This window comes from Alligator sinensis, unplaced genomic scaffold (assembly GCF_000455745.1).
Source record: "Alligator sinensis unplaced genomic scaffold, ASM45574v1 scaffold112_1, whole genome shotgun sequence".
Taxonomy (NCBI): Eukaryota; Metazoa; Chordata; order Crocodylia; family Alligatoridae; genus Alligator; species Alligator sinensis.
In genome coordinates, this window is record NW_005841892.1 from 2,053,323 (window position 1) to 2,079,683 (window position 26,361).

Here is a 26,361-nt window from a genome sequence, read left to right on the forward strand (position 1 = left end):
GATAGAATAAATAAAATTAAATTAGAGTAAGTGAGAAGTGGATCAGTTCCTATATTTTTCTATCTACTTTTCCTTTCTATAAATGAACTGTCTCTTATATCAATTATTATTTACATTTTATTTTCCTTTTGTCTGCCCACTAGATCCCAAAGTACACATTTTCCTTTCTTCAGTCTTAATTTGATTTAATTTCTATATTTCAGTTTCTACTACCTGACCTACTTTAACTGTCTCATTCTGTAACTGACCTTTCACCATTACTTTGTCTGAAATATCTGTCTGTAACTAAATGGGCACAAGTAAAATAACATCCAATACCTCTATGAGTAACAACTGCAAGTTCTTTAGTTCTTTCTATCTGCTCAGCATTTCTTGGTCGTCGTCCTGTACTTTGTATGTCTGCTTGATGAAGGGAGAGCGCTTCATTGAAAGTGGTGGGTTCCAGAATCGATTTTCTGATATTCGTAGCTTGCACTCGCTGCTCTTCGGAAAGTCTATGGTTGGTGCCATCAGTAACACTGGATACAGTAACATCAGCAGATGTTCTAGCAACAGTAATAGCACCAGTAGAAGTCGCAATACGCTCCTCTAACTCACCAGTGGAGGCAGTTTTGTTCAAAGTGGAAGAACCTGTGGGACACACAGTAGCACTGGATGCTAACTTTTTCTTTTGAACTGTGTTTTTCTGATCAGTTTATCAGATTAAATTTCCCTCTGTTCAGCATAGTAAGGACAACTGACATGGAGACAGGCAAATCAATAGTACTTTATTTAACAAATGCAAGAAATGAGAACATTTTTAAGCATCAGTGAACAAGTTATACTTTATTGAATATTACACATGTTGCATTTTAGTTTAAAATTGTTTGCCAAAACTAAAATATAGCACTGCTTTGTTTAACTGTTCAGCAGCAGGTCATTCTGTCACCCCTACCAATGCACATCTAAAGAAAACATGTTTAGAAAAAAAGGTATAACCATAGCTATAAGATTAAAGGGGGACCCAGGGATAGAACAATGACAAATTGCTCTCCCAACAGTGACTTGCCACACTGACTGGTAAGCCTTACAAGTCAGCACATAAAAGCAGTGGCAGACCTCAAGTCCTACTCCAGTGGCTGGGGAATTGACAAACCTCTCTTAAAAAGTATGTTTAGAAAACTACACAGTCCATGGTTTTCAATGCTTGAGCAAGGACAAAAAAGAATTTTGACTACTAACAGGTAAGTAAGAACAGAAGGATAGTAGAAAGGCACACATTTTAACAAAAGAATCCTCTTGGATAACCAGCTCCTTTTGGAACTTTGGCCACGTTGAACCTTCAGTGGGTGTGCTGCATATTCTCTAGGGCTGTGGTCGCCGATTTGATTCAGCAGAGATTTGGCCTGATTCAGTGGCTGAATCTCTGAATAGAATCAGGAGACCCTTTAATCTGTCTAAATCAAATTGGAACCCTCCGAATCAATTTGGAGAGAGTCAGAAAGATTTGATGATTTGGACATAGACACAGCTTTAATTTTTTTTTCTACATACCTCAAGGTACCAGGCAGCTCATGAATGTTGAAATGATGGGGTGGATGGAGCATCCCACAGGAGCATGGAGGGATCCCCAGTGTGCTCAACAGCAGACCCAGAATTGGACCAGAAGCACTTCTGGTCCACTTTTGGGTCTGCTGGGGAGCATGTGGGGGACCCCCCTCACCCCCAGCTCAATGACTGGTGCTTCCTGGGTCTGGGGAGGCACCCAGGGTCCCCCTGCAGCAGATTGCTAAGCCAGGGAGGTGCGGGGGGGGGGGGGCGGCTGCACTCCGGGGGGGGGGTGGGGCGGGCTCGGTGGCGGGCCTGGAAGTGGACAAGAAGTACTGCTGGTCCACTTCCGGGTTCGCCACCAAGCATGTAGCGCCCCCCCCACCCCGCCCACGCTCCTCTGGGATGCTCCATCTGCCCCACCATTGAGCGTTCAAGAGACACACCTGGTACCTTGAGGTATGTAGAAAAAACATTTAAAGCTGTGTCTATGGCCAAATTGCTGATTCTCCAAATCAGCATCGAATCATGAGATTTGGATTCAACCAAATCGAATCTGGACAGTGATCTGAATCAACAAATTGAATCACTGCCCCAAATTCAGGGTGAATCTTAATCAAATATGGACCATTTCACACACCCCTAATATTTTCCTCCTTACCCTCTCTGCTCTCAGGTCTTAGAAAAAGACCATATCAGTATAATTTGGGGAGAAATCAGCAATAACCTCCCCCCACACCAGTTCAAACAACTATTTTACTACAAAACCTAGTCAATTAAACAATCCATTGGGCACATCTACATGCTCATTAGTGTGTCGTAATTACTGCACATTCAGTTTAGTACCAGTTTAATACCTGTAATAACAGGTATTAACTGAATATGCAGTAACTGGTGTCACTGCTCACTAGCACCAGTACATAGTTTTTTTTGTGATGCTAGTATGCAGTAGACTAATTCTATTGCACATTAGCACAACTTTTTCCCTGATGCACTAATATGCAGTAGAATTACTCTATTGCTGATTTAGCATTGTGTGTAGATGTCCCCACTGTGTATCAGTTGAGGACAGTTGATGTACGTAAAAGAAAAGAAAAGAAAAGAAACACAATTTCAAATTGCATAATGGTTTAATTATGTAAGTTGCAAACACTTACTTTTATCTTCCTTGCACTCTCTCCCTTCCCTTTCTATCCTTTTTGTCCTTGACCCTCTCTTGTTTGCAAATAAATCTGTGCCAAGACGCAACAAGACCAAGGACTATCAATTGCAAAATTTCTCAAAGGTAAGCTAAAACCTGCATGTTTGTAGAGGATCTAGCATAATAGGGCCCCAGTCTTGATTGGAACTACTGGATGTTGAATACAATGCTAATGCATAACAACATTAAAATAGTCAATGTTAGTGTAGTTTGAACTGTAGATCTGTAGTCTTGAACATTGGACGGAGTTTCAGAGTTAAAATAAAAGAACCCAAGCATACAGATTAGTTGGCTGTAACAGGAGCTTGGCATGCTTTTTACTTTAAGGAGCTAAGTCAGCAGGCAGGGGGAAACATGACCAGAAAGGAGCGGGGCTTAACTGGAAGATAAGACCAGGACCAGAGCTGGGGCAGGCAGTCTCACCCTGGCTGCTGACATGGAATAAACTCTTGAGCAAGTGGAAGACAAAGGGAGACTCTGCACTCCCAGGGGTTAATGGAAGGTTTAAGACTGATGTAGGTTCTGGTGGTTTAGGGATTGAGACCTAAGAGGTGGTCTCAATAGGCCTGGGAGAGGGCAGACACAGGAGCCAGAGAGGGCTCAGGCCTAGGAGCAGGGCAGAGCAGATTGAATGGTAACATCTGTGAGGCATGGGCATGGTGTAAGGTGCAATTGGAGCCATGTGATAAGCCCTTAAGGTGCAGAGTGGGACATGGGATCAGAGTGCAATATGGGATCAGTTCCCTAGGCAGCCTCCCTTTCCAAGGTGTGGCAGGAAATGTAAAGGGGTGCAAGCCTGAGAAGCGAGGCCAGAGCAGGGGCTGAGTGGTCACCAGGTGGTATCACTGAGACTAGTGCCTGCTACATTGGCTTTGCAATCAGGGAAAAGGAGATTTCCAAATACCCTTTCTACTAACAACACTTGTCCCTCTATTTTCAGTGTCTAGCTGTCTTCCCATTAAACAGAATTTGAGAATCTTACCTCTGTGTGTAATTTAGATTTATTGTATAGTGTGTAATAGGTATTCTTTTTTCCCCAACAGTTTAAAGAGGAAAGACCCACACAATATAAAACAGAGTAAGAATAGCAGAATGGAATATGGCTGTATATAGCACCTTTCATATTTAAGACAGACCAAATCTATTTCAGTGTAATTGAATTTGCTACTTTAGGCTTTGTGTATATGCTTAAGAACTTTCAGTTGCTGATATGAATTTTTCTTTTTGCAAAGAAAATGATGGAAAGAATAGTAGGTATTCTGCTTTTCCTACTGAAAAAAAATCATGGTGACAGGAATTTTATGTTTCATGTAGACAGTAACTATAGTTGCTATATATGTGCTAAGCATTATGATTACTATGGACCAAAGGGACTTTGACTTAACATCTGTTCAAAGCTACAGATCTTCTAAATATGCAGCAGCAATTCACCCTGCAGTCTGAGTGACCTTGATAGGATTTAATAAGACTTCAGGTTTATGCGTGAGAATTAGATCCATAACCTTCTTTAGATGAAAGGTGAGAAGATTACAAGAATCATCATGCGGATACCAATGTAAATAAAAGTAAGATTTAGGTTTCCCTATATATTATTCATTCCAGGAAGTAGTAGAAGGAAGAAGTCACAATTATGAAAAATTCTGAATGCTTACACTAGTAATAATATAACAGAATTAATACATTGTTGTGGAGATTAAAATATTAAAAACCCATAAAACACCTTCCCCGCCAGCCTCTCTCTCCATAATTACGGTTTTGAACATAGTAGTGATTTTTTTTAATAATAATGAGCCCAAGCTAGATTAAGTATATAGCTGCTAACAACAATTTCAAAATATGATTAAATAGTATTTTCCCCACATAGCTATTACCTGTAGAAGAAAAGACTATCATCTATTATCATCAATATCTAGCTTAAATAAAAACTTTGAGCAAAATACTGCTTAAACCTTCAGTAGATTATACACTGAAAACAGTAGAATCTTCCTACAAGAAAATGTCTTCAAGCAAAACCCCCTGACTTTTTATGCAGCCACATCATTTTACCATATAATAATGGACGAATGGAGAAGATCGGCAAAAATAAATGGAGCGTAGTCTGAAATAATGGAGACAACGTCAAGAAAAACCTGAAGTTCTGTTTATGTAGCCCTAGAAAAACAATTTAAGTTATTTCAGAGAACAGTTACTATTTTTCTACTTCTCTCAATGCCATTTACTGTCAATCTGAAAAAATACAGAAGATGGTGTAGTAAAGTGTCAATGTTTCACTGGGGGTCTAAGGAAAATCAGGGCCATCTGAAAATTGCTCGGTGCATGGACATAACAACACACTCCAAATTTTCAAATAATAAATAGACCATTGCTTTAGGCTCTGCCATAATTGTAACTGCACGATGTTCCACCTCCCTCTAAACATATTTCATTTTCTCATCATGGTTATCGCATGACATGCCATGACGGGTCATGGCATAATACATCACTCTTTCCCACTACAATCCCACTACAATCCCAGTTACTCAGCCAGATGGTCTTTCTACTCCTAGGCACAGCCAGAGAGATGCTTGGAATCTGGCAAATAATTGCTTACACTTATTGATATGATGTAATTTTAGTTTTAATACTAAACAGCTGCTTATGCTGAGGAAAAAAATATTTTGACAAGCCAAATAGTCACCAACACAATCACACACATCAATTCACAAATTACAAATGGCAGGCTTGGAAGCCTGAAGAATAGTCAATATGTTGGATACAAAAGGAAAAACAGTTGTAATACTAAAAATGGAGTTACTTCCTATGGCAGTTATAGGATACAGATACAGAACAACCCTATACTGCGTGGAACAATCTAGCCAATCAGTCAAATATACATCAAATTTAATCTGGTTTTGAAATTATTTATTCAGAGGACATACACATTTCTCAGCAGGAAGAAGTGTAAGAATGATGGATAATGCATACTGGAGTATATTGTACAGGGTCTAATATAAGGGACTTACTTCCCTACATGCATACACTTATGTAGTTGCATAATACTTTCCTTCCACTGCAGTCGAGGCAAGTTCTGCACTGTTACATAGTGCAGTGGGAATGAGAACTAACTGATGGGCCACAGAAAACAGGTCATCATGTATGAATTTGGGGAACTGCATGAGAGCTAGAATCATACAGTAATAGAGCAAATGACTAATGAGATAAAAGCCTAAGTGTATACAACGAATCACTTTGGTATATGATCTACAGATGGACACATATATCTTCTTACAGCCTTGTGATGCATTTGAGCTGCTCAAATGTTGATTGGTGTTATTGCAAGGGAGGGGACACTGTATCCTGGATGCTGGAGGACTGCAACTTGGGTGTTCATCTGTGAGGAGTGGCCACACATTAATGAAAAACAAACTAGGTAATGTTGAACAGAGACAGACCTGCCCTGGAGTGGTGTAATTTTAAGCCACCTAAACTGTGCTTAAAACTAGTTTCAGGTGTCAATGCATGGGCAGTTAAGAGCTCCAGGAACCACCTAAAATAATGTGCAACAAGGTCCTAAAATGCTAACTGTGGAAAACTTATTAAAACTTTCAAAAAAATCTCTTGTTATTTCTTATGGCAGATATTCTGCTTGGTATCTTTGGCATATTTTATGAAAATGTGTGGTGTGCTTAAAAAAATTGTAAATTATTGACATTTATTTCAAATCCATGAATGCCTGGAAAATCACTTTAATTCAGAGCTTCATTTTTCTGGATGTTGATATACACAAAGAAACTAGCAGTTTTGGCTGCAGGCAGATTGTAGTCCAAGACACAATATTCAAAGGGTGAAGGAAAATGTTTAAGTACTCATTTACTTTAGTGACAGATAATTTTAATAACTTAAACAGTGGTATTTTCATAAGAGTTCTAAAACGACTTAAGACCAACATAATTGTCCACTAACAAAAATATATTATGTCATGCTAGTAACGTGCTAGGCAAGTTGGATAAGACTAGCCCATTTAGGGGAAAAAAAAAGGAAAAAAAATACAATGCTAGAAGTATTAGATTAGTGGTCCTTATTTCAATACTGAGACAAAGAAAAAAATACTGGTACTTGAGTTAACCTATAAAGATGGATGTATTTCTCTGAACAAGCCCCATTGTGCTGATTTGAGGGTGCAAAGCTACTGGATTTTTCCTGATGATGAAAAAGTCTCCAGGTGGTGCAGAGCCAGTATAGCATCCTAATCAATCCTTCATTCTTCTAGGATCAGTGTATTTTATCAATGACTTGGATGTGGGGGTGAAGAGCTAACTGGCCAAGTCCACGGATGACACCAAGTTATGGGGAAGGGTGGTCACACTTAAAGATAGGTTGCAGATACAGGCAGAGCTAGACAGGCTATTGAGTTGGGTGGATTGGAATCAAATGAAGTTCAATGTTGAGAAATATGAAGTGCTCCATCTGAGGACAAAAATCCCCCTGCACACTTACAAGCTTGGCAATGCCAAACTGACCAGCACCACAAATGAAAAGGACATGGGGGTAATAAATATTACACAGTATAAATATGAGCCAGCAGTGTGACACCATAGCCAACTGGGCAAATAATAGCCTGGCATGCATCTATCGATGCATTGCCAGCAAAACCGTGGAAGTGATTCTTCCACTCTACTCAGAATTGGTGGGACTTCAGCTGGAGTACTGTGTCCAGTACTGGGCGCTGGACTTCAACAAGGATGTGGTAAAGCTTGAGGGAGTCCAGAGAAGGGCCACCCATATGATCAAAGACTTGCACGGCAAGCCATATGAGGAAAAGCTGAGGGACCTGGGACTCTTCAGCCTGAAAAGAGAAGGCTGAGAGGGGACTTGGTAGTGGCTTAACGCTATATCAGGGTGTACATCAAGGGCTCGGTGAACAACTGTTCACCAGGGTGCCCTTGGGGATAACCAGGAGTAAAGGCCATAAATTTGTAGAACATTTCAGGCTCAACATTCACACATTTCAGGCTCAACATTAGAAAAAAAAAACTTCTTCACAGTCAGAGTGTCCACTCTGGGGAATAGGCTCCCTCCAGAGGTGGTGCAACCACCTACCCTGGAAATCTTCAAGAGGAAACTGGGTGGTCACCTTGCTGGGGTTACCTGACCCCAGTTGTCTTCCTACCTCGTGCAGGGGGTTGAACCCGATGATCTTCTGAGGTCCCTTCCAGCCTCACAATCTATGACAAATCTAAGAATCTGTGAATTTTCTATTCGCAAGAACCTCAGTTTTCCTCAGAATTCTTGTTTCCTCCAAAATCTGCTAGGGACAGCATAAAACCATCCTCACTATCAGGTAGCACAATTGTGTCTCTCAGTTTCACTTGGGGTGCCCTGAGATCCTTTCAGGGATGCCATGAGTTGTCACACTTATTGCCATTATTAGATGGGCAAATATGACTCACAAGATAAACCCAGAGATTTCAAATAGAAATGCAAAATGTTAAAATCATTCTGATTATTGTCATTTTTCTGAATTTTTTTTTATAACAGAAGCACGCTCTGTTATTTTTCTGTAGACAAAAATCAATTGAAGACTAAGAGTTGACATTTTCCAAGGTGGACTTTGGCTCTAGTGAGGGATGCCTTAACTTTATCAAGAGATGCCTTCAGTCTAAAAATGTTGAGAATTACTGTGTTAGATATTTAAGTATGAATACTAAATTAGACCCATTTTTTTTTCAATGGGACTACTTATAGTACATATTCACAAACTTGTTTATGTCTTTGCAGAAATAATGCCCGGATATATAATTTAGTAATGATTCAATTGTGCATGGTAATGTATTCACATTTTTTTCCAGGGGTTCTTTAGTTTGTGTAGTGGATGGACTGGGATTTATTTCTTTGAACTTCCCAGCAAACAAATTATTCACTGAAACAACTACTTTAATTTTAATATTGCAGATTATCTCTACAAAATGAATTTTAAATTTGCAAGTATTAACATTCACAGTAGAAACCCGATTACATTAATCAAATCAGGGGGAAAAAGATACTGTGCAAATGATGTGTCCCACCACAGTAGTTTATATTTTGGTTACTAAATATCCATAAAGGAATTGTAGACAAGGAAGTACTTGCCAAAAATATTTGACAAATAAAGATTTTTTTAAATGCTTCTTTTTATTTTTAGATAATTCATGAAAAAGTCACATTCTTTTTAATTATTTTTACAAAATATTTTCCAAGTGTTAATTAAGTACTGCTAATTAGCTGGACTCACACACTGATTATAAAGGAATAGGTTCCTATAAAAACAGATAATTCATGTATTACACACGGGAAACTTTGAGATTAAAAGAAAAAAAAACTTGTGCAAATTTGTAACAACTTTTTTCACATCTCAACAATGGAAGAGTGGGCAAGAAATTATCAGATTGTTTACAAAACAATTCACACAACATTACATTATATGAATGGATGGCAAGTACAAGGTAGGTGAAAACTGGTTGGATGATAGTATTATGGAGAAGGATCTAGGAGTCTTAGAAGATCACAAACTTGATGCGTGTCTGCAGTATGATGCAGCCACAAAAATGGCAAATGTGTTTTGGCCTGCATTAATAGAAGCACTGTCAAGCACTAACTTTGTAGCTTGTTGGCTATTTTCATCTAAATTTATTGCATGGTTAACCACCTAATTGTGCAACATATGTAATGTGTGACAGGGGCATTAGGTGTAAGACATGAAAGGAGATAGTGCCTCTTTCTTCGGCGCTGGTTAGGCCTCATTTAGAATATTATGTAGAGTTTTTAGCTCCACATTTTAAAAAGGATGTAGAGATGTTAGAGAACATCCAGAGGTGGGTGACAAAAAAAGGGGGTTGGAAGACAGATCATAAAAGGAAAGGTTTAAAGAAACAAGCATATTCAGCTTGTGGAAAAGGCGATTAAGAGGGGATATGACAGCAGTTTTAAAGTTGCTGGAGGACTGCTTTAAAGAAGATTGCAAACACCTTTTCTTGCTTGAAGCAGAGAGCACGATGTGGACTAGTGGTTTGAATTTGCAGCAAAGTAGGATTAGACTGCATATTGGGAAAAACTTCTTCACTGCAGGCACATCTACATGTGTTGCTATGGCAACATTGTTACTGTGCCATGATTTAGTACTTACTAAATACTAAAGTACTAAATCATGGTGCAGTAACAGCCCATACTGTACCGTACACATGGTGCACGAGTATTTTTAGCAGCTACTTTGCCGTAGTGGCACGCTATACCAGGGGAGTACATTGCTACAGCAAAGTAGCTGATGGTCATGTGTAGACATCCATGGATGCTACTTCTCCATAGTGCATCGCTATGGTGACGTAGCATCATGTGTAGATGTGCTGTGCTAGAACAATGAGGCAGCACAATTGACTGCATAGAGAAGTAGTGGAATCTCCATCGCTGGAGGTATTCAAGAAAAGTCTAGAAAACCACTGCTCAGGGATGATCTAGGAGCAGCTATACCTATACTATGGGTATTTCCCATACTTCTGGGCTTTGCTCATTGCCACATAAGGACAGTAAGGATTTTTTTCCCCACCTGTTGCTACACATCAGGGGTTTTGTTTGATTGTTTGTTTCCTTAAAAACATTGGGTGTTGGCTGGAGTCAAGGCTGGGGACTTTCACTGGGGCTACCAATGCTCCTTCTGGGACTAAAACTTGAAGGTCTCTGGATAGAGGGTCTTGCCCCTCCACTCAGAGTCAGACGAATCACCACATTGGGGTGAGGGAGGAATTTTACTTCAGGTCAGATTGGCACAGACTAAACAGGTTTTTTACTTTCCTCTGTAGGATGGGGTGTAGTCCTCTTTCTTGGATCTCTCAAATACATTTTTAACAACCCTTGCAAAAGCAGGATACAGGCCACTGCTGTCCTCTTGCTTCACTTGATGCAATTTAGGATGCTACGCCTTGTAGCTTTGTGAAAAGGTTGATTTTATAGTTTTAGTAGTGGGTTAGAGCAGCATTTCCAAGACATATTTTGGACAGGAAGGATCCTCTCTCAGGCAAGTCTGGATGACCTCTGAACATCCATTCCAACCCTACTTTTCTGTGATCCTACAATAAAAAATGACTGGAGTACACACTTGTCTTACTGGATGATCTATTCCACAAGATATACCATGAAGTGCAACCTAGAAATCACTTCAAACTGGTGACATGCAACTCAAAGGAGATGTTCAGCACCTCTCTGATTGAGGCCCATTAGTTATTACACTCCTTGTGATCCCCGTAGATTTAGATAAATAGATTTCTTGAATGAAACTAAAGTATTTTGTGCTCGTCCTGTTACTCTTCAGATGAGTGTTAATGAAGTCACTGTAGAGGCTTTTTTGTTTGTTTTTTACTGACTTAAGAGAACTTCTATTTTTTTCAGTGTCATAGTAGAATGTTCTGGACTGACACAAATACATATATATGGCTAGTCTTAAGCAGCAATATATTATATTCATATATATATATATATTATATATATAATATATTGCTGCTTAAGACTAGCCATATATATGTATTTCTGTCAATATATATATATACACACATACATACACACACATACACTATACGCGCGCGAACACACACACACACACACACTATACGCGCGCGAACACACACACATATATTATTTTATATATATATATATATATATGTAGATGCACCTGCAGTGAAGAAGTTTTTTTTTTCCCAATATGCAGTCGAATCCTACTTTGCTACAACTTCAAACCACTAGTCCATGTTCTACTCTCTGCATCAAAAGAAAAGGTGTTCTCACTGACAATGAGTATGTTTTCAATGACAATGATAATGCCAGTGAGTATCGAGACTACTACCTAATAAATACACACACATACACACACGCACACACACACATGCGCACACACACATATTAAGTAGTAGCCTTGATACTCATTGCCATTATCTAAAGTTGACGCCTAATAAAATATCTCAATAAAGCATTAAGTTGTAGACCCACTTGGGAACACAGACTCATAAGACTGGAAAGGGCCTCTGAGTAAGTCCAGTCCATTATGTCTGTTTGCAGCCATTTACCAAGAGATTCCTAAAGAGACAGGCACTTCACGAACTTACACACAACTAGAAAGTATGAAAACTATGTTTGACAAAACCCAGAACACTCCTCAATATGTTCTGGGTAAAAGCGAGGGAGACAAGAGTCATACCAGTTTCCTGCCGTTACAGAGACAGAGAATGAGATAATAGATAAAAGACTTTTGAATTTGTTGTCAAACTTTAAACGTGGTCCTGCTACTACTGTTGTTCTTGTTTTTCAATATAAAGTTGGAGTTGTTTTGATATTTATCCTAATTATAATATTTCTTATCTCCAGTTTCTTTTTGTTTCAGTAACAAAAAAGAGAGGTGTCTGAGAGGCCTATCTTGTGGCATGCCTGCCAAAATCCCCCCCACCCCCCGATTCAAGGATTTGAGCAACTCTATCTTTGAATAGAGAACAATGATAGGAAATTTTATCCTACAGTCTAATTCATTGCTAAGGGTGAGGTCAAGTAAAAACAGAAGCTGTTTTGTAACCTTAGTTTGTCTTTGATGCTCTATTCAGACTCATATCATTTCCTTTTTTTTAAAAAAAATAGGTAAATTTGGAAAAATATTGTGGAAATGTATGTGAATCTTTCAAACAACTGTTCTTTCAAATAACTGTCTCATAAGATGAGACTTTCATGATATCATTTGTGCTTTCAAGTTTAGGGGCAGTATAGCTGGGAGGAATGAACACAGGGATAGATGTCAGAAGATCCTTCCAGTCTACCAACTTAGGCACATCACTTTTTCTGAGTGCTCACATTCTTTATCTGCAAAATATACTTATTCACTTATTTCACACGGTGTTGGATAGTTTAATTGGTTACCATTAAGTCACTGCTTTAAGCAGGTAAATAGCTACATGAATGCTAGATAGAGTTATTGTTAGTAGCAAAGTTTATTCTTGCTCATTTTTTATGCTTCTTTCATTTTCAGAAAACTGAGGATGTGCAGGGGCCTTCATCTATGTTTTCTTTAGGCTACAGTATAAGGACTTGTTTAGAGTCCTTTGGAATTTTAGTTGTAATTTCAGATGGCATGTACTCACTGAGGACCTATTCCTGCATCACTAAGTCAGAGTGTGGTAGTCAAAAACCCTTTACCTTTACAGCACCTTCTGAGATAAGTGCCCCTAATGTAAACACAATTACAGAAAGATATTGTGGCTTAATTTTGCAGGGCAATTTTCTGCCAGATCTTGTCTACAGTTTTGACTTTCATGTCTTTCCAGGTTTGCAAAACTGTTTCAGATCAATTACCTGAAATTAACTCCATTTGGCCGGATTTCACTTTCCCTTTAACTTTGAATTTGCTGAATTGAAGGCAACTCAAAAGCTAATATGAAATAATATAGGTTATTTTTACAATTATGATTGCCAGGTCTATTCCTGGAAGTTAAAAATGGACATTTACATTTTTCTTCCATTTGAGAGTCCAAATTCAGATTAAAAAATAATATTTTGCCTGTTAAGTCTCCCCAAACATAAACTACATAAAGGGCACGTCTACACAAGATGTTCACTGAGGCACTGCTTAATTAGCTTCTGCAGCAGATGTCTCTGTGTCTACACATGTGTCCCTATTAGGGTGCACAAAACTAATACATTCAGAGGCAGGCTAGTACTTGTACTTACAAATACTAAACTGCTACAGAGTTTCTTCGTGCACAGCAGCACACATGTAGATGCTGCCCAGCTGGCTTGGGCATGAGGGTGCTTCAGTGAGGGGGCTGCCTGCTGTCCAGCACTGTGCCAAAGCATCCTCGTGCCCCAACCAGCCCCTCCTCAGAACATTAAGCCTGGCAAGAGCAGCCCCAGAAGCAACAAACTCCAGAGTTTATTTGTGCATGTTAACTGAACATGTCGACACACCCAAGGGCAAGAATGTTAAGTCTCTAGTTATTTACAAATCATTTCTCACAAACTTAATACAAAAAAAACCATGGATATTTTAAAATGCAACTAATTTTGTCTAGGCTAACACTCCCACCACAAAAAAGACAGTTTTAAATGTTCAATATTTAAACCCCTGTTTTTTCCGCAAAATATTCTTAGGTAAAGTGAAATATTTTTCTTTTATTAAGAAAAGACAGGCTTTCAAGGGGGAAAAGTGTTTGCTACTTTACATGAGTATGTTAGTATTGTATTGGTCTTGACTGAAACTTAGGCTCCATCTACACATTACACTTAAAGCATGGTTAACCAGTTAATCATGCCTTAAATGGTCACTCAGCCACATTTTCAATCAACTAATGGTGTGATAAAAAGAGGAATAAGCTACAAAGTTATTCCACAAAATATGTGTAATAATTGTGTAGCTGCTTCCTATCCAGCCATTAACTGAACATGTGGCCAAGGGCTTAGAATAGAGTAAAATCCGCAGGGTCAATTCTATAACTCACTGTACTTCCTTTCTGGATCCCAGCGAAAGAAATGGACAATGCACAATTCTATAAACATTTTTGAGAATATAATTAAATTGTAACCTATGTGTTCCCAAATCTTCATATCCAAAGTCAACAATATAGCAAAAGCAAATAATTTTAATGAGCGAGGTCTGTATACAAATTCAATTCCAGTGACTTCCATTTCCAAATTTTCCTTCTTGCACACGCAAGAATACAGAAGTTATTAATTTTATATGGAAATAGTTCAATTACAGATCACTTCTTACTAACCTCTTTAATAACATGTTGACATTAGGAAGTCAATATTGAATTTGTTCCAAATGAAGGGATGAACCTAATCTTATGACAAAATAAATAAATTATTTATAAGAAGAAACAAAACTGTGCTATTTAAACTTCAGCCAATGAGGGCACACAGTTTTGTGATATACCCAGACCTGGATGCAGTCAGAGGCACCTTCAAGACAAACTCCTGAGGTGTTTTCACATCTGTAGAGGTGTCCTTCAGCCCCAAGTCCCTTTCTGCCATTTGCTGCTTGACTACTGAGAATGTGCTGAGATATGCCAAGGGGCCAGTTTGCCTCACCCATGTCTTGTCAGCTCTTAGAAAGATCTTTTTTACCAGCTAGAAGAATCCCATGCTTGTGCAGTCATGTGCTTAGAAATTAGGGATCCCCCCTTTCATAGAAGAGACCTGCCTGTTAAGCCAAATGCTCTGAAATCACACCAATCACTGATAAGAACTAAGTTATAAAGAATAGAAAAATAAGTATTACAAAAACAAGTGTAATCTTAAGAAATTAGTAATCATATGTTGACATACAGAGAAACATAACAATAAACAAAGAAAAGAAAATATCAGATCTATGATCTTACTTAGCCCTTTATCTGAGCCCTAAACTCTAAGAATGCAGCTTCCACTTCTGAGCTCAACAAGTGATAAAGCAGCTACAGCATCTGACCTTCCTGCCAGGGTTTCCTGCAAATTCTTCTGTCAGCCTATTACATCCAGCCTGCTGGGTAAAGGCCTAAAATCATTCCCAACACCCGGAAAACAAGAGACAAACACTTTATTTCATAGTAAGGCTCAAGTGTGGTATCTTAACTGGTGATTTACATGCATTTTTAAATTAAAACTATTAGGTTATATTGTAAAATTATGTGGAAATATTGGTAAAGGATAAACCTAAAATGAAGAGATCCCTCTAGTAAGCACAGGCCATTATGGCATTATTGTGAAAGCAATCTGAAATGGACCAAAGACTTTAACAAGAGATATAATTTTTGTAATACAATAAGAGCCATCAGCAGGGTAAGAAACAAGTGAACTGTTAAGTTATACAGTAATCTTCTTTTCCACAAAGGCACAACTCTGGTGCACAAAGGGCAGCCCTGATAGTTGGCTCCAATGATCTATTATGCAAGCAGGTTAACATAGCATGGTCACTGATTTATTTGTAGTTCATATCTTCAATCTAACTGACAAATAGAGGCTGAAAAATAAGATGCTTGCAAAATGAGCATGCAAAAAGCTTCCAATTTCCTTCCATATGCTGGGATCTGCAAGTTCTGACCCAGCCATTCAATCAACAACAAAAGATCCAATGCCTAAGAAATGGCGCCAGACACCCCAGAGCATACAGTAAAAATACGCTTTACCAGAAATAAACATTAACAAAAAAACCTGTCAACACTTGATTATAACAACTCAATATTACAGAAATAATTGTTTTCATCTCCATTCAAAGGGCCATTTCAGGGCAATAAAAAATGGAATTTTGGGTTTTAGGGGTTACTCCAATGGAACTCTATCTGAGTATTTCACTGAGTACACAGGCCCTTTTTATAAGTCTCTCCTGAATGAATTTGCACATGACAATCTAACTACAAAATAAAATGTAATCATAGAATAGAAATGGATTAGAATGTATACATAGTATAAATATGAAGTTAAATGTATAAAATGCCCTTTTGATATCACATAGGACAATATCTTAAACTGTCAGATTGCTTGAACTGTAAAACACATCTGTAGGGATTGTGCAAATGAAAATACTTTAAAAACATTTTTGTGGGATTGTCTGTATGCATATCTCTATGAACAAAAGAATAAAGCAATACTAAACTGAGACTTGTCTCTCTGTCTCCAATTCTTTATCCTTAGAAATACAGACTACCTCATAATAGTGAGAAAGATAAAAGAAAATTTATTTTAAAAGCACATCTAATGATTATTCATCCTGCCAAATCAGCTATCACCAAGCACAATTAAAATTGGTGACTTAGTAGTTAAACCTTTGCAATTACACTTTTAATAGCATTATTTGAAATAACAATACATAAAAAAGACTCTTTAAAACACTAATGGTGCATTCTCTTACAATTTATTAATATACACATCAGTTTGTCTAAAACAGTGGTATCAAACTCACCTGGTTCCCTGGGCTAGATCTAGCTCATGGGGCTTTTTGTGTGCTGGAGCCACATGGTTAATGGTGGTGGCAGCCAGGTGAGAAGGGTTGGCTAATGGCTATGTCCTTCCCTACAAGTCTTATACTTGATTAAAAGGGAGCTTTCCGAAGCTAATTAATGTTGAGTTGCTGGCATATACTTGTAATCTGGGATACCATCATTTTCTCTAAAATATCAGTATTTCATTGTTTGTGGCTTTTCTTTCTTTTATGGTTTTACTTCTTGACATAGCAAAATGTATTGTGTTTTGACTTTTGTACTACACTTTCCACTCTTAATATTACTGAGAAAAAAAAATGAAAATCTTAATCTTATCGGGATTAATACAGTCATCACACCCCCCGGCTGCTGCCAACATGTCTCCCAATGGGAAAAGACATTCCAGATTTCAAAAGCCTCCTTCTTCTCGCCAGCTTAACTTTTGGCAGTCCTATGGGCCAGAACACATAGCTCCATGTGTAGACATAACTACAGATCTAGCCCACCAGACATATGTTTGACACTCATGGTCTAAAGTGTTAGTAGTGAAGACCACAAAGCCATGCAAGGAAGGCACTCACTCTCTGAAGGCAGGTGAGGGGAATCTGACACTCCTGGGGGATAGCTCCTGACCCCAAGACCTTCTTTACACCATGGGGAATGGCCATCTGAGAGCAATAGGGTTATCTGTTTCAAAGTTAAAACAGCCTTTGGGTATTCATTACTGAACAGAAGGACATGCTTGGGTCCAGAAGGCATTGCAGAGGCCTGCTCAGGAACAAAAGATCAATATCATCTGAATGTCCTTCCTTACAAGCCTTACCCTTGATTAAACGGGAGCCTTCCACAGTTTTCTATTAATGTTGAGTTTGTGGTATATATCATAGTTTTGAATATTGTATATTTTTCTAAAACACCAGTATTTTATTGTTTGTGTTTTTTCTTTATGGTTGTAGTTCTTCACATAGCAAAATGTATTACGTTTTTGCCTTTGTACTAAACTTTCTGCTCTTCATATCACTGAGAAAAAAATGAAAACATAAAAAATATTTCATTAAAAAAATAATGCTAGTCAATTTTAATTTCTCAGAGTGACAGACACAATGCATTTTGTGTCTTTTCACTCAGGAATTTAACATTGTCTGTTTAAAGGACAAAGTATTATATAGATTTGGGGTCAATTCCTCAACTAGAATAATCTGACATTTACTACTTTCAAGTGATACTGGAGTTAATAAAAGACATAACTACAGAAAGCACTTCCTGAAGTTTTATATATAATCCTGTTTGATTTAAATCATATGATTTTTTATATAAAAGTCCATTGTCTTTGTCTGATCAGTAACCTATTTTTATAACATTTATTCTTCTAGAAATTACACAAGTTTTCTTGACAAACATTCAATTACAGATTTTTTTTTCATTCCAGAAAATTAACTGAGTACACACGTGTCAGAAATCATTTGGATGGGTCCTGATAGACATGAAACATCTTTTGTTCTATTTTAGACACAAAAATTAGCATATTTACAGTTAAATACTTATTTTTCCTATTTTCCTACATTATCACTGAGAATTTAGCTTCTTTATTCTCTCTCAGCAATTTTTTCATTGCTGCCTGATATTCATTTTATGATGTCATCATTACAATCTCAATATTTCCCAACAGACTCCACATGGTTAGAGTAATCCCATTTTAATTATAGGGAAATATTGTCATATATTAGAAAGCAAATAATAATGACTTTAGGCAAATGTCCAATTATTAATTGACAGCACTAAATTTAGTACTCCAGGAAATACAGTTGCAATAAGATCACAACTAAGGGAGAACCTGAGTGCAAGGAATCTGCACAGGGCCTATGTGGCATTTCATCTATGAAAACAGAGTTTGTTTAACTGGTATATAACCTTGTGCTACCTTATTTTAGAAGGCTTAATTTAATAAAAACGAATTAATTTATCATGGTTTGCAAATGGGTTCAATGGGGAGAAGAACACACTCTAACTTCTGTTCTTCTGCTCTGCTGTCATTAGTCAGAACAGTGACTCAGTACACTAATCTTCACAGCCTACTGGCTATAGCATTTACAGATGGGGTAAAGCAGTAGGCAAGAAGAGGTAACTCTAGGCTCCAGTCCGTACTTTAGTGAATAATTAAATAGTTTAATTAGTGCGAAGGCAATTAGGCCATGCCTGCACTATAGCAGCAACAGCATGCTGTAGTTATGACAACTCTGCCCACGTCTGGCAGGACATATGGTCCAAACTCAGAATTATGTTGGTGAGGCCACTTAAGGACATCCCTCTGCAGCCACTCTTGAAACCTCAGTCTCTAGCATGCTTGAGAGTAGCTGCTGGGGGAGGACTTTAGGTTGGTGTTTACCAGAATAAGTCACTGCAGAGAGAAGTGGGACATGCTCAGGGGCATCCAGGCCAGGACATGTTACCTCCACAGTGTGCACATGCCCTTAGGCTCCCAAACTCTTCTGTGGATCTAGTCCAGTCTGGCGAAGGCAGGGATAGGACCCACTTCTCCAGGACAACATTCAACTGCCTTAACCATATGATGCTTTTTCTTCCTGCCATCTTTTGCTTCAGTCATTGCATACCTTTCAACATATGCAACAAATGAAGCAGGGAATATAAAGTCAACAGCCCTCTTCACTATGCATTTCTGATCAATTCTCCAGTCTTTCCAGTGCACTGGGGAATGTGTTAGGGACCCGGTGGTATATAAAACTCTCACACATACTTTGCCAGTAGGTTGCACAGGTTTTGGCAAACAGCAGAGCAATGGTGATACTCAGGAATGTGAGGTTCCATTCCAGACTTCTTCATGGAGAAGAATAAGATGTAATGGACCCTTCTGGATAATCCTCCCAAGGATTAACTTTTCTGCCTTGACCCTGCCAAGTTATTCTAGTACCTTCACCTCACCTAGCCTGCAGGCTCCACTCAGACTTCTCATCTCAGAATCACTGTTCTTATCTAGGATGTTGTACTCTAACATGTTTCATCTCACACAGTTGAAGTTTGCTAAAGATACAAATTGCTTCTGAACATTAGAAGACAGAGTCACCAGTAAGTTCCAAAACCATTTAATATGATAGTAGCGCAACTGAGGTATCTTTTTGTGGTTTTCATAATGCATATAATAGTGATGGCAAACAAGTCAAATTTATCAAATTAAATAATAACTGTGGTATCTCAAATATCATTAGCTAGTAACTGCTGACAAGTGTTAACCTATGTGACAACTATATTTATATTGCCAAGTAGACTTTCAATTAGCTTGTTTTGAATAGTAGAGATCATATGCTCATAAAGTCCATTCAAATGAGAAAAGCATATCCCTTAAAAAGGAAGGAGAAATAGATCTTTTAAAAAAATGGACAGTAACTCAATTACTTCACATACTTTCTGCCTCCACAGAAAGTCATTCATTTTATATCAAAGGTCAAATAATTATCCAAACATATCAACTTCTGAATGGCACAAGAGAAGTATTATATTGAAAAAAGCAAGCCATAATGTCAACCAATTGTATAGAAAACCAGTGCCATTAAATGTCTGTGATAAATTATCTGACAAAGTAGCAGAATCCCTAAACTCAAGCTGATCAAGAAAGAATGAAGTCAATTAACACTGTTGGTAATTATAGGTAGCTCAAAAACTGTATGAACATGATGATGAAGTGGGCTTACCTGTGCCATTCTGACAAGGGAGAGATGATTTGGGGCTTATCAAAAGCCCCTCCCCTCCTCCCCCCGAGGTGAAAATAGTTTTGATAGGTTTTGAGCCATTTTTTAAAGTGTTTTGATTATGCTCTTTTTGGTGGAAAGGTTTGATTTTTCATTTGAAAAGTAAAATGTTTAATCCAAACAAGGGAAGTATTTCTGCATAGACACGATTACATTCTATTCTCCTTCTCCAACATGGATAGGTGTCCTAAGCTGGTCTTCATCTCCCATGAAATCTGGGTATCACAAAACATACTGCTCACCCTCTTCATATCATTGGAAATGTAGTCTGACTAGCAGGGATCTGGGTATTCCATGTCCCACAGAAAAACAGAGTAAACCACAGATTCTCCCTTTAGCCAAGGCAAATGCAGATTTCTCATTTTACCAGAGAAACCCATTGTATTTTGCAGTTTTGCAAATATCAGGAAACTGATATTTTGCAGTTCTGCAGCGAACTCTCTGCAGGCTGGTGCAGTTCCAGCCTGCAGGGGGCTGGGAGGGAGTCAAAGGAGGGCAGTCAGGTGCGTGTGTGTGGGGGCGAGGGCTATATGTATGTACTGCACATGGCTGCCAGGCAGTGTGGAAATTTGTGGGGGGTGGTAGGGAGGGTAATTTGGGGGTTAAGCCCCAAATCATCTCTCCCTTGCCAGAATGGCTCCGGTAATTTGGGGTGGGGGGTAGGGAGGGAGGGAGGGAGGGAGGGAGTTCGGCAGGGCTGGGGCGGGTCTGTGGGTGACTTGTTTAGGGGGGTGGAGGCGGTAGAGCTGTGCACACTCCTGGGGGACCCGTGCCCCCCAGATCTGTGTGCAGAGCAGGGGCAGGGCAGGCTGTCCACTTCAGGCTTGGGCAGGTGGACGACTGCTCTCCACTACTGTCTGCACTCCCAGGGGGCAGGGGGGACCTGAGCCCCCCAGATCTGTGTGTGGGGTGGAGACTGCATGCTGTCTGCTTCAGACTCATGCTCTCTGCCCTGCTGCCCTCCCCTGGGGCCTCCACAGCCCAGCAAGTGTGATCCGGTGCTTCAGGGAACAGCAGAGTGGGGCACGGAAGCTGTCTGCCACTACAAGCTCTACCCTGCCCTGGCCCCTGTGAACAACCCCACACCACCACCCCTGCTGCAGCCACGCAGGCTGGGGACGCATCACCAGGGTAGTGCGTCACTGACAGTGGCAGGCAGCTTCCTGTGCAGCTCCACTATTCTCTGCAGGACCAGGTCACACACGCCAGGCTGCAGAGGCCCGGGAGCGGGGGGGTGGGCAGCAGGGTAGGGGCGTGAGCCTGAAATAGGCAGCGGGCAGCCCCGACCCTTTGCACAGATCTGGGGGTCAAGGGTCCCCCTACCCTCCGGAAGTGTGTGCCACAGTGGGGAGCAACCTCCCCCCCACCAAAACCTGCAGCAGGCAGGCAACCGGGGGAGAGCTGAGCTCATGCTGCACTCCATTGAGGCAGCCACCACCTCCTCTCAGGGGCAGGGAGCTGTGGACCTGGGTCCCTGGCCCCATAGCCCTGGCAGCTGGGGCCCCCTCCAGCAGGGCTGTGGTAGCAGGAGCTGGGGGTGGGGGTGAGGGACAGAAGCAGGTCCAGGGGGGCTGTGGTTGGGGAGTGAGGGGCACCAGTAGGACCAGGGAGGGTGTGGTCAGCCTTTCATTTTAACCACAGATTTGGGGGGTTTTATGAGAGAATTTGCGATTTTTTTATCAGAAAATTTGTGGGGGGGGGTTTAATCAGGGAAAACCAGGATCCTTGCTGACTAGACACTAAGTAGAGGAGAATGAGTCACCATTAAGCATTTCTGAATCAGCTTTTTCCCCCCTGAATGATTTTGGTATTACAATGCTCAGTGGAGAAGGGGAGGGTGGGGGAGGATGGATACAGAGCAACAGGAACATTTTCTGCCCCGTTATAATGAGTATGCATTTAGTGATGCTTCATAAACCCTACAAATTTAGAACCCATCTTGCTGATATCTCAGTATATAACACTATGACAGCTCACATACTTTCTTTCATTCTTGCATCCAGCATCCTGTGATTGAGAAAAACAGCTGAAGAAATGCCCTATCCAAAGTCCAAAATTATTATAAATATATAGATATTGTAAATGGAGGACTAGCATCCTGGTTCATATCCCTCTCCATCTACACCAACAAGTATCCAAGAAATGTTAGGTGGTAGTAACATTGTTTTAATTGATGATAACAGGGATATATTATGGATTTTTTTTTCCTATTTCCCATTTTTATATGGTATTCTTTATAAGGCTGGGGGGCAAAAAAGCTATAAGTTTGTTCTCAACTAAAAAAGAATAAATTAATAAAAAAGTGAAGGAGAGAAGATAAACCTAAACTTCTAAACACTGGCAGTTGGCTGTCTGGAAGGATGCTTTAACACTGTAAACCCTTGGGAAACTTCCAGCAGTGCTGTATAGAATATCATACACCTTTGAATGCACTTTGTTTGAAGTGGTCTTTAGCTAGCTTATTTGGGGGACTGTGGATATCTGTTGGAAGTAACATCCTTTCCAATATCTGCACGCTTCGGGGATTTTTGCACAACACCATTGTTTCAAAAGATAGATTAATTTATTTGCTTCTGAGATACGAAACGAAGAGAAAGGGTGGGGCTTGGGAGTTCTTGGCTCACAGCAACACGTCTCTGCCCCTTCCATTTAAAAAATTGATATCCAGGTATCTATAAATCTGTGTGTTGCATTTGCCTCTGAGACTCTTCCCCACCCATTTGCATAGGTCCTTAACAAGATTTCTCATGCAAGTTTGTGAAAATGTGGACTGAAAGCTGTAATATAGACGTTTATCCCCCACGGATATGAAAACAACCAGCCCCATCCTCAGCTACTGCAAACTGGCATAGCTTCACTGAGTTTCACTGAGATCAATGAAGCTACTTGCATTTACACCAGCTGAGCATCTGTCCTCTTGGGTCCATTCACAGTGAAATACGTCTATACATTCTTTCCTGTAATATGAGGTGATGCCAGCCTGTTTCAAATGTTCGTGCACTCAGATAAATTCTGAAAGGTTGGTACTATTAGAAAACCAACGCAATAAGAGTGATATACATCATGAGACATCTATGGTTCCTTACAAACTGATATTCAGTATTCTACATCAGAAAATATATGGAGCTGAAACCTGTTGAGAGCAACCTAGAGTGCCACTGAGGATTTTCTTTTTAATTCTGTGTGTGGATTTAGTAATTATTAAAATAGAGTCTTAGTAACACTTGCCTGAACCACATACATTCAGCATCTGTACAAGGTTTCTTAGATTGGTTCTGCCAATCCATTTGACTTGAAACACAATTGCTATTCCAAACCCAGCTGACACTGTCATTCAGACTGAAAAGCAGTGTTCTGTGATATACACAAATAGAGACTATTTATTTTTGTTTTTTTACTTTAAACCTAAGATAATATTTGAATAGAAGTTTCTACAGAAGAAGCTAGTATAGAAGCCAATGGATAAACTCAAACTATGATCATTTAAATCACCAGAGAAATAGTTTGAGAAATCATGACTGCTATGGGAACTGAGCTGCCCACATTAACTGTAAGAAGATCAATTCAGAAATTTGGAATCTCAGACAAGGAGAGTGGCAGAAGTTTGAAAATCCATCATAACATACATAGATAGGTCCCCACTACTCTCCCCAAACACATACACCAAACAAGCAGTATAATCCCCTGTTCTTCATCAATTCTCTGCCAAATGACCAAAATCTCTCTCACATTGCAAAAGGAACTCACAGACTCAAATAAAGAGTAGTAATGAAAGAATGTAATAGTAATAGAATAAAAGGGGAAGGGCTGGTAAAAAGGAAAATGCTGAGCTGTAGGGTAACAAAGTGGGGGTGACTGCGGCATCAGCCCCAAGTGTCAACCCCACAGGGACATGCAAAAAAATTGAGGCAGTGGCACTGCCTGACTGGTGACTACCATGCCGCTGGCAGTGCAGCCCACAACACTGTTGCATGTGGCATTGCTGCTCAGGGCACTCAGGCATCACATTACAACTCCAATGCTGATGCAGCTATACTTACAACTGCTGAGTAATAGTGCTCCATCTAATACTGTTAATGTCACGCACGTGTGCATCTCCCAAGACTCTCTCTCCCAGATCCACTCCATTTGTTCTTACTTCCACTTTCTAGTACTCCCTGTGAGAACTCTTGAAATTAGAGTTGTTCAAAACATATTTTTGTTGAACAATTTTTCATCAGAAAATGGAGTTGCAGTGAAAAATCAAAGCATTTTGTGGGGACATGTATATCGCAACAAACACTTCAATGAAAAAAAAAATTGTTTCAATTTTCTTGTTTCAATTCCACAGACTATTTCATCTTGATAAGGTAAAAATATTTCATTTCAACTTTACTTGTTTTGTTTTATTTCTTTTTAACTTGAGCAGAGCCTGTCAATCCTAACAAAACTCACTACAGTTCTTGGTTCGATGATGTACATAGATATATACTGTACTACATTATAATGTTTTGGGTGTATCAAGATGAAAATAATGTTTTAGTGTTATCAAGATGAAATATATTCTCATTTCTGAATGCCAATACATTTTTATGCCATTCTATGGTTCTAAAAAGTACAGTCATAGCCCATATAGTAAAGGATTCTCTGGCTGATTTAGAGCTGGCAAAAGGGCCTACCTCCCAGGATTGAGCCCAGGGGTATATTGAGGGTAAATCATGAATGCAATGACTTGCATTATGGTTTTACTCTTCCACAGACACCTGCATGGGGCTAGAATACAAGATGTTCAACAGAAGTTTAAAATTCTTCAATCTTTCTGATCCTGACTTTAATGGAGAAACAGAACAAATGAACAGTATGTCGTTTCATGCCATACTGGATTACGGCAAATGAGACAGAAATGCTGGTAGGCCAAATCTTTTGTGGTTCTTCACTGAGCAAATAAAAACTGATAAGGATTTTCTGCCAACAGAAAAAAAGAGAGTACAGGTCCAATCAAGACAGACTCAACTTAATTCCTGACATGGCAAAGCATTATAGACCCGATTCTCAAGCATGCTTCTTTACTGCTAAACCTAATATACCAAGAATTCATTTAGATAAATTCTAGTTCAAAAGCAAGATAAGGCTTAGGAGGAGATCACAAACAGATGGGTCAGTGCAGTTTCTCATTTATGCATAATACTCAGCAGATTGAAAGTTAGCAGGAAGGAGAATTCAATTGGATTTCATTTTCAAATAACCGATCAGAAGCCTCCTGATACATTTTAAGAGACATAGTACAAAATATAACATTTAGCAGTATATCCTGACTGAAACTAACTCTTTCAGGAAGAAAAAGGCCATTTGCTATGCTGCACTGCAGTTAGATCTTTGTTTTTTCTTAGATACTAAAGACTTAATGGAGTCTGTTCCATAAACTTTACCATTTTTCAATCCATGAAGTGAATGCTCAAATGAAGCTTACTAAAAAATGAACCTCACACAAAGTCCTAGAACTGTCTCTGTAAGCTAACAAGCATCCCACAAGCATTAAAGGGAAAATACTGCTTAACTAAAAAATCCAGGTCACAGCCATTGAGCAAGACTGATCTTGGCTGCAGATTATTATACTTGTAGGCTACATTGTTCTTTTCAGACACAAAGGCTGCATCCAGACAAGTGTGGGTGTGTGGAGATCCAGATACATCTGTTGTGCTGCACACCATACAGGCAGGCATTCCTCATACTTCTACCTTGCATGGGGAAAAGGAGGAAATGGGGTTGACCTCAGGAGATCCCAGAGTCAAGAAACCCATGCCAAAATAAAAATCAGGGCAGTACACATTGTGGCAGTGCGTACCACCCAAAACCAGAGCCTGGCCAACCAGAGCCACCAGCTGCCGGCCAGGCCTCCTGCTATAGCTAGCAATCCTCCTACTTGTCCCCAGGGAACACCCCTGTATGCGTG

General features: G+C 39.5%; 1 protein-coding gene across 3 annotated transcripts in view; it reads right to left on the reverse strand.

The window, feature by feature from the left end:
- The window catches only part of CSMD3 (CUB and Sushi multiple domains 3), a 1,313,655-nt gene that overhangs the window by 788,382 nt on the left and 498,912 nt on the right, over window positions 1-26,361 (reverse strand). The window contains exon 7 of one of the 3 annotated variants that reach the window (XM_006018072.3): window positions 319-630. The exons of the other annotated variants lie outside the window; for them this stretch is intronic. Coding sequence (XP_006018134.1) covers window positions 319-630 — 312 coding nt within the window. The remainder of the gene's footprint in view (window positions 1-318; window positions 631-26,361) is intronic. 3 annotated transcript variants of the gene reach the window in all.